Source organism: Excalfactoria chinensis, chromosome Z, assembly GCF_039878825.1.
Source record: "Excalfactoria chinensis isolate bCotChi1 chromosome Z, bCotChi1.hap2, whole genome shotgun sequence".
Taxonomy (NCBI): domain Eukaryota; kingdom Metazoa; phylum Chordata; class Aves; order Galliformes; family Phasianidae; genus Excalfactoria; species Excalfactoria chinensis.
In genome coordinates, this window is record NC_092857.1 from 40,212,254 (window position 1) to 40,221,762 (window position 9,509).

A 9,509-nucleotide genomic window follows, 5' to 3' on the forward strand; every position below is an offset into this window, starting at 1 on the left:
TTTACTTTCTTATCTTCACTTGACAAGTTTTGGTGCCCCCACATTCTGGTCTTGAGCTTATATTTATGCAAGCCTCCTGTCCATCAGCTTGTATCCATTCAAGTATTGCAAAAGGCTGTTCTCACAATATGGAAAATCTGTTCTCACAGTTCAAGTCTTTACAGTATATCTCCCAGGAAGCCAGGGAAACCACCAGTTTTTCTCATCTTTGCTGCTTCTTTCTTTCTCCTTTCTTTCATTCTTTCTTTCTCCTTTCTTTCATTCTTTCTTTCTCCTTTCTTTCTCCCTTCTTCCTTCCTTCCTTCCTTCCTTCCTTCCTTCCTTCCTTCCTTCCTTCCTTCCTTCCTTCCTTCCTTCCTTCCTTCCTTCCTTCCTTCCTTCCTTCCTTCCTCCCTTCCTCCCTTCCTCCCTTCCTTCCCTTCTTTTCTTTCTCTTTCTTTCTTTCCCTCTTTCTTTCTTTCTTTCTTTCTTTCTTTCTTTCTTTCTTTCTTTCTTTCTTTCTTTCTTTCTTTCTTTCTTTCTTTCTTTCTTTCTTTCTTTCTTTCTTTCTTTCTTTCTTTCTTTCTTTCTTTCTTTCGTACCTCTAGTCTTCAGGAATTTATTGATTATGAAGCTCTCAAAGATACTGAGTATCATACACTTGGAACTAGGTGCTCATACAGCAAAAAAAACAGCATTGATTCTCCACACTTCATCTTTCAGAATAGCCTTCCAGAACAGCATCGATTCTCCACACTTCTCATAATAATCTTAGGACTGTTACACTATTACACATTAGGAACTGAAGCCAGAGGATGTAGACTTTAGACCTACAGCTCCCCAGATGAGCACAAGAGAGACTATATGTACTAACAAACTAATACCATGTTTTAAAAGAAAAGAGGGATAAAAACCTAAACAAAACAAAACAAAACAACAACAAACAAACAAACAAACAAACAAACAAAAAAACGTATTTGCTCTCATCCTGTTTGCTGGTACATAGTTCATACTGTGCATTTCTTTACAGTGCTGCTTCTCACAGATATATTGACAGAGGTAAGCTGATGTTCACCATACTCCAGGAGGCACTGGGCACTCAGCACTGCTAACCCACTTGTACCCATCACAATTATGCCGTAACAGTTGTAATCAAGACTTAAGGAGTTGTTCTCTCCTAGTTGTTAGGCACAACACTAGCAGCAGAATAACTGAGTGGCACCTGTTAGAGGAGTGCCACAAAAATGACCCAAGAAATGGAACACCTCCCCTGTGAAGATAAGCTGAGATAGCTGGGCATGTTCAGATCAGAGAAGAGAAAGCTCTGGGGATATCTGATAATTGCTTTTCAGTATCAAAGAGGGGCTATCAGAAAGAAGAGGACAGACTCTTTAGTGGGACTTTTGTGATAGGACAAGAAAAAATGGTTGCTGCTAAAAAGGGGGAGGTTTTTTACAGTCAGAGTGGTGAGGTACTGGTGTATGTTGCTCAAAGATGTGGCAGAAACCCCATTCTTGAAGACATTCAAGGTCAACCTGGACCAGGCTCTGAGCAACTTGATCTAACTGTAGATGTCCTTGTTCCCATTGCTAGGAAGTTGGACTAGATGACCTTTAAGGATACCTTCCAACTCAAACAATTCTGTGGTTCTGTTTTTCTTCCACCCTTAACCATATAGACCCCTTGACCTCCGTTAAGAACTAACAGTACTGAAGGCACCTAATACTTCATCACTTGTTATGTACAGAGTACTCAATCAAAATGCTCGAGACCAGCTCTTTGACTTGCTCCACTCTTATCTTGATTGCGGCTCATAAAGTGGATTCATCTGTCCTTACAACAGTTTCTCTCAAATCCCTGGGCAGAAGCAATCTCTTTCTTGCAGTTTTTGTCAACAAGCAACAGTGCTTTTCTACGCAAGCCATCATCCTCATCTCTATAGTGTACCCAGGCAACAGCAGCATCTAAGCAATGTATGTTGTCCTCATTTTCATGTGTACCTTTTCACTGAAACTTCAGGAATAAGGAAGGAGGGAAGAAGATCTCACAGAGATAATGTTTACCAACTTCTTTACAGTTCCCTGGGTTGTCAGCTCTTGCACTTACAAAGTTGACTTCTGATCCTAAACAAATGGTAGAAGGTGTGAAAAATGATCAGTATTTTTTTTACCACCATCTCCATTTTGAAAGTTATCTCCAGTGTGGTGCTGGGAATCTGACACCCTGAAAAGCTCTCCAAAATAACTATGTTGATACTGCATTTACTAAAAGCAAATAAACAAAAACCAAGAAGTGTGATATGCTTGTGTTTCCTTATCTGTATTTATTTTTTTCCTGCCTGCAATCTATGGGGAGGCGAAAACCAGCAAACTAGATTCTAGGTGACAGCACTTCAGCATCTGAAACTGTGGTGCTACTAGCTAGATCAAGTAAAAAATGAGGAAAGCAGAAAAACAGTAAGCAAATATAATAAGTACAGGTGTTCTATCTAATGCTACTACACAGCTTCATTCGAACTAAACCATAAGTTGTTTGAACTTGGAAATATTTTACATCACGAAACATTTTCATATGCTGATATATTCCAGACATCTACATATTGTTAATATGCACAGAAATGATGTATCTACCATTTACTGTAAAAACATCCTAATTAAGAACAGCATCTATATTCACAACAGTACAAGAATATGTGATGGCTTTTATATTGATACCAAGGAGTTAGCTTATATCCACAAGAGAACAGTTGAGGTTAATCAACTGGAGTCAACAGTGTTACAGGTGCTGAGAATGCTGTACCCAGTAAAAGAACACTTTTCCCTCCAGACAGCAAGCACACCCTGCAAAAAGTGACATTTAATGTCTCCAGACATTCAGTTCTATTTTTTCACTGGATATCAGCATCCCCTCAGGAGACACAAGAAAACACGCCCTCAGAGCACTCTAAGTTCACTTGAGTGATAAGCCTGTTGACTAAATTAGAAATATTATCTCATAAATTAAACTGGTCTTTTTACTGCATTGGACAGGATGTGTTTGCTTCTTCCAGACTGCTTGTCTAGTGGGGACAAAGCTGACAACCTTCAGCCATGATATCTTACAAACTGCAAGAGATGGCAATGTCTTTAGCCAGTACAGCCAATTCTTCACGAGGGTCTAGCTCATATATCTGGCATGGGCTAGCCATGCTACTGTCTCTGTTATCTTGATCTGTGACAGTTTAATGAAGGTAGCCGTCTTTCACATGCCCTCCAAAACAAAACACACATGCATTCCTGCAGTTTCCTCTTAGCTTAGGTAATGCAGAATATTTTTTGCTTCTTTTTTTTTTTTTCTTTTTAACCACTGTCCAAAGCTGCAGGTGTTCTTGCCAGTGTTGCAGAGGTTGTATAAAGTCGTGAGAATTCCTAGACCTTTTCAGATAAATAAATAATAAGTAAAATTTATGTCAGATCATTTTGCATGGACTAGAAATGCTCTCTAATGGGTTTTTCATTACAAAAAGTTTCAAAGACTGTCTTCAGAAATTATGAATGGTTGTTGTGAAACAACAGACATGTCAAGAACCTTGGACAGCTTTCTGTAGTACTGCTGATAGCAGTCTCTTGTGCAGGATCTGTTTCTGTCTCGGTGCTGCAAAGAGGTAAAATTTTACAAAGCTAGAGCTCCCTGTAGGAACCCAGGGTAGAGACAAGCTTTATCATGTGCTTGCTGCAGTTCACCATACAACAGTTCTACAGAAATGTTGTCTTTCCTATGCAGTATGGGACGTCAGTGTACATACACCATTTTTTTCCCTTCCCTTCCCTTCCCTTCCCTTCCCTTCCCTTCCCTTCCCTTCCCTTCCCTTCCCTTCCCTTCCCTTCCCTTCCCTTCCCTTCCCTTCCCTTCCCTTCCCTTCCCTTCCCTTCCCTTCCCTTCCCTTCCCTTCCCAGCTGTCAAGTTAATTGGAGTTGAGAACTTACTGGCTTGCACTTTTCAGCGGTCACGGTCCCTTAAATCTCCCTCCAGTTGTACCTAAGCCCACTTTGCTCCGCCCTTTAGCAGCGCATGTTAATCAAGGACAGGATTGGGAGTCCCTGTCTGAGTCGCTACTCAGTGGGGGCTCAGTAAGCGATACGACTGGAAACTATGTCTTTTCTACATTGCTGTGAGCGGGACAGAAAACTTTCCTCCGTCAACCTTCCTGCCTGTCTTGGTACTGCTTATGGTGCAAGGATAACTGCACGTAGCAGCCTTCAGTGAGGTACTCTGGACCTCTGCTCAGGCTTTCCTGGAGGAATACGCAGTATTTTAAACGTCGGGAAAATGCACTCGCGAAAACATGTTGGGTAAGACTGTCTGCACTGCCGACTACCTCCTCTAGATAAGGATACTTTGTCTTTTAATAGTACTTACTTTGATTGAAAATCGGGACAGGATGATGAAAGGAACTAACGTGCTTGGACCTGAAGGTGAAGGCAAATGTTCCCCTCTTGCCTTTACTGCTTTTGTAATTAGATGGTAGTAACTCCATTGCAGTGAATAAATGTACGGAAATAGAACGTTTATCTGATTGTCATCCAGAAAGTGTATAGTATCTGTTTCTTTCTGGAAGACGGCATAAGCATACACCTCCTTGTTTCCTTTTTTTCCCCTGTTTCTTTTCTAATTTTTTCGCTTTTTTTTTTTTTTTCTTTTTTCTTTTTTTCCTCTTCATTCACAATCTTGAGATTGTTGGTGTGATAATTACTGCGGATATGAAATAGATATAGTTTATAATTTCAATGCTAGATAAATCTTTGAAAATGTTCCTCCCCTACCCTGAAATCCAAACATATTTTGTTCCCTGTATCATATTAGCGTGAACCTAATTCATTTATTTGGCTTTCGTAGAATTCTTTTTACTGTGACTCTGATTTGGCAGGCCATTCATATTGGAGAAGGTAAGGAAAATTTATGTTTTCCCCCTGCTCCTTTTTTCCTTTATAGATTTATAGTATGCATTGCTTCATTACAAGCTATCCTTCTATTTTTTGCACTTCTTTTCAAGGCCGTGAAAAAGAAGAACATGAAAACGATGTGAAAAATCTCAATGTCACAGCACAAAAGCAGCACCCTAAGAATTCAGTGACAATTATAGATGCTTTCAGTGACATGAATCAAAGTTACCAAAGCAGAAAGCATCAGAATTCCAGGGAATTTGTACCTTTCACTGGGATTACAGAGAGTAGGTAACTTTATTCTTTATTCATTTAAACAATGTCATAAAACCTTTTTTTTTTTTTTTTTTTTTTTTTGCTTTGCTTGCTTATTTGTTTTAAATACAAACCATAATAAACTTTTGATTGTTCTCCTTGGCCATGAGTTCCAACCTGTTGGTGTTCTATGGCAGCTTTTAAATTTTCCCATGGCCGCTTATGAAACGGTGCTAAATATTTAAGGTAAAAGCAGAGACCTCTCATCTGCAAAACGTTTCACAGTGATAAAACAGAATGTTGGGAATTATCTTAAGTATTTAGACTCTTAGACTTGGAAAGGAGGTCGTAAAATTTTGTAAAAATCTCTCTATTTTGTAAGATTCACCGGGACCAAAATTTCACAGGAACAGAAGAAACTGAGCAGAAAACTCTATCCCAGGCGTCTCAGAAGTGCCTGAGGGAACGCTCTTTTCAGTCTCAAGACTAAGCTGCACTTCTCCCTAACAATGCCTCCTTTCTTCAAAAATTAGCAGCACTTCCCGGTAATTGCCCTCTTTCTTCGTGTGACTGAAACATGCCTCAGTCAATGTGAAATATTTCACTTGGGTATGTGCTGCTTCTGTGGGACATGCCAGGCCTTTCTTCTTGACCATGCTGTAATCCCTGGTAGTTTGCTTCTAATCCCTAACCAAACAAACTCGGCTTAACTGCAAACACTCCTAACAAGCAGCTAATTTTATTGTCTCTAAAGACAATAAAAATCGGTATGTTTTGCAACTGGGGAGAACAAGTGAGGAAAAGGGGAAGTTCACAGCCTGTTGGATGCTTTGTTGACCCAATAATGTTGTCTTGCTTTGTTACCGTCTCGCAGGTAAAAATCTGAACAGAAACTGCTGCCAGAACGGAGGGACCTGCATCCTAGGGGCTTTCTGTGCATGCCCAAAGCATTTTAGTGGCCGACACTGTGAACTAAGGTAAAGACTAAATAAAAACCAGGGAGTATCTCTGGCTGGCTATCTCTTATGATGGTAAATGTCTTCCTTGTCCTTGACAGAAAGTGCGGCAGCATTGCCCATGGCGACTGGGTGATGAAGGGCTGCTGGCTGTGTCGGTGTCTCTATGGCACTCTGAAGTGCCTCTCTCAAAACACGCAAGACAGCTGTGGTAAGGGTCAGTGATAAATCGAGGAGTTTTGTTGTTGTTGTTATTTTCTTTTTGGCTGGTGGGCAGCAGAATTGCCTTTTACAGTGGTGGTTTACTTGAAGGAACGCTGTATGTGCTCTGTTTTAACTTCTGGGGCCATGTTTTGCTTCAAAGAATATGTTAGTGAAATTGAATGACACAGCAGTTGCTCTATACAACATAATATACTTGGAGATCTTTATAATCCTGTGCAGCAGGAAACTTATTTCTCCCATTTTAATTTGAAGTTACAGGGATGAATATGTTCTGGAAAATCTGCATATGTTTGAGTTTCCACGTAACCTGGCAATTGGGGTAACAAAATTCCACAGTAAAAATTTTTTTGTTGTTGTTTTTGTTTGTTTGTTTTTGTTTTCTTTTTAAATCAGGAGCCAGAGAAAACGGATGTTCACTATTGTGGTAGAAATAGAAATCAATATTGAACTAGAGAAATAAGTGCTGAAAATTATAGTATAAACTACTCAATGCATATAAGTGGCTGGAAATTAGTCTGAATTCTGATCTGTTGCTTAATTCTCAGAATACTGCTCTATGAAGTTCTAACCCAGGGCATTCAACACAAATAATGTGCAGCCCCAGCCCTGGCCTGTGTACAGTAGTAACATATGATATCCTCACATGCACGATATTACTTTGTTGTCTTTAGAGATTGGTTTAAAAAACCATATACAACATAAAAAGGTCTGAGAGTTTTTAGATGCTCAACAATCAACATAAAATCAACAACATATAGAACAACCTTATAAAATTTTTATATCCATATTTTCCACGAAAAACTGAAAGCTGTTATAATGAGCATTTTCAATATCCTGGCATAACTAATAAGAGTTCAATGTTTTTTTATCCCCATTGGCAAAGTTAGTGCATAATTTTCTTGCTGTCCTCCATCCATAATATCTCACTTCTACCTTGCACTGGATGTCAGCACCAAAATTACAGTTTGGCATGAGAGAGAAAATAGACCTAGATGGTCTCACTTGTACCCCAAAGAACTACCAGCCCCTTCTTTCCTAACCGGATTCCCATCTGTAGCACTGCATTGTGAAGCTGTGACTCTTGAGTTATATTATCTATTCAGAAATAAAATCATATTTAAAAACCCAAGTTTCTCAAATCCCTTGGAAATCCCAACCACATTATATGTTCACAATTTCAGGGAGCTGAAATGCAGAAGAGAGGTGAAATTGCAAGCCACAGATAAACAAAACAGCAAAACCATCAACAGCAAAACAAACAAACAAACGAAAAAACATTTGGCCTTGAAGGCTTCTCTGCTGATTTATTATACAAAGCAACTAACTAGCAACAGTCAGACTCTTCTGAGGAGTTAAATCTTCTAATGTTTTAGCTCTCTTTAGTATTCAGTTTTGTATTGATTATTTCTTGTTACAAAAGCAAAAAACCTAGCAGGCCTGGTCATGTTCAGTAAAGGCAGTAATGTTCAGTAAAAGCTGCTCCCAAGTTCCACTTAACAAAGACAGTAAAAATAATAGTGAAAAACCAGTTGATCATACTCCCAGCAGAGACTCGTGGCTTTCACATGTGTGAGGTTATGGCTTTCTGGATTTGCTGAGGATTGAAGGCTCGTCCTGTTAACAGAAGGGTTAAAAGGCTACATGCAGATTTGGTGCATGCCTTTTGTGAAGATGTCGCTTTTGCTTGGTATTTACCTTTGATTATTCTGAGATTAATGCCTGCAAGAGCTGACAAGTGCTATCAGTTTCTCCTCAAACGATCACTGATGGGACCTCTATTCACAATCTCTTTCTTGAGAATAGCTTCTTTGATTGGTTTTAGCAGCTGATACTTTCAGTGTGAGTACCTGAGAGATGTTTCAGAAGTTCCAAAGTATGTTGAAAATCCTTGTTATTGTTAACCATTTTTTTTTTTTTTTAATGTTTTTGTAGAACAGAGAAGGGAAGAGGAAATCATCAGGCTGTATTCTAAAGGCCTAAGATTGCAGCAAACAGTGTCTGCATTGATTTGCTTTCTCACCTTCATCCTGGAGCTTTGTTGCTGGCAGTTCTGAAACTGAACAGAGTTCAGAGTTTCTTCAGAAAGACTACGCCAGGGCTCCAGTAGCCTTTAATACGAGTTGGACAACTTCTTTCTTTATTAAAATGCCGATTATACTTGTATTTACATACCTGAAGCAGATCACTATGTGCTAGTTAATGATTAAATGCTTGGTTTATTATAAATACAGATTATATAAATGTGAAGTATCTATATTATTTTATTATTATTATATTGCTACTACCAGTGTCTAATTCCAGCAGTTCTTTAGTTTTAAAATACTGTTCTTTCAGTGGAAGAACTAAAAATGAATCACCTATGTCTTAAGTATTAAATTTCCTTTGTATACGATATGACTACTTTAAATAAATGTTTTTCTTTGTTTCTGAAAAGATTTAGTGTTTAATTTTATTTAACCTGAAAATTTTGACTAACCATCTAGTTACCCTATTGTATTCAGTAACAAAATGGTAACAAAAGGGCAGGATAGCTGAAATTAGGGAAGATAAGAAGGATTTTAATGATAAATTTCAAACACTATGGTTATGGAAGAACTAGATGTTAAACAGCTTTTCAGTTTCTATTATTTTTTATTGTAGCTAAAATTGTACCCATGCATAATGTTAGGCAGGAAGTAAATGTTTCTGAAGAACACAGAGCTGATAATCATTTGCCCTTTGAGAGTTTATTTTATTTTGCATCCTAAAAATAAAAGCTCTTCTTTTGTTTACAAAAAGGCAGTGAAGGGCAATCTCTTTAATATTTTTCAGTAGGAAATATGTCCTGAACTACATGCTATTTAAATATGAGTATTTCTAGGCTGCAAAATAAAATATATATTTTAAAAAAAAAAAAAAGTATTTGGAACATGTAACTTCATTTGTGGTTTATAAGTGATCAAGTATATGTTTATTTAAAAGAAAGAAAGGAAAAAAGAAAAAAGCAAGTTGCGGCCTAAATGTTCCTTCATTCTCTCAGTTTGAAGCTACTACATAGAAACAATCAAATTTTAATTTTATTGGCTCTAGAGATGCTGCTGATTTGTAAAATCACTAGGAGGACTTTAATGGCATTCAGAAGTTAAATAGAAGCAATTCTTAATATTAAAAATTTATTTTCTTGGTGCATTAA

General features: G+C 38.1%; 1 protein-coding gene across 2 annotated transcripts in view; it reads left to right on the forward strand.

The window, feature by feature from the left end:
• The window catches only part of LOC140264124 (cryptic protein), a 92,573-nt gene extending 83,807 nt beyond the window's left edge, over window positions 1–8,766 (forward strand). The window contains exons 1-6 of one of the 2 annotated variants that reach the window (XM_072359630.1): window positions 4,023–4,310; window positions 4,855–4,904; window positions 5,012–5,188; window positions 6,031–6,133; window positions 6,214–6,329; window positions 8,270–8,690. In XM_072359630.1, coding sequence (XP_072215731.1) covers window positions 4,288–4,310; window positions 4,855–4,904; window positions 5,012–5,188; window positions 6,031–6,133; window positions 6,214–6,329; window positions 8,270–8,391 — 591 coding nt within the window. In that variant the 5' untranslated portion in view covers window positions 4,023–4,287 and the 3' untranslated portion in view covers window positions 8,392–8,690. Of the gene's footprint in view, window positions 1–4,022; window positions 4,311–4,854; window positions 4,905–5,011; window positions 5,189–6,030; window positions 6,134–6,213; window positions 6,330–8,269 lie in introns of those variants that run through there. The other variant, XM_072359629.1, reaches the window with a different exon arrangement.
• The last annotated feature ends 743 nt before the right edge of the window (window positions 8,767–9,509 follow it).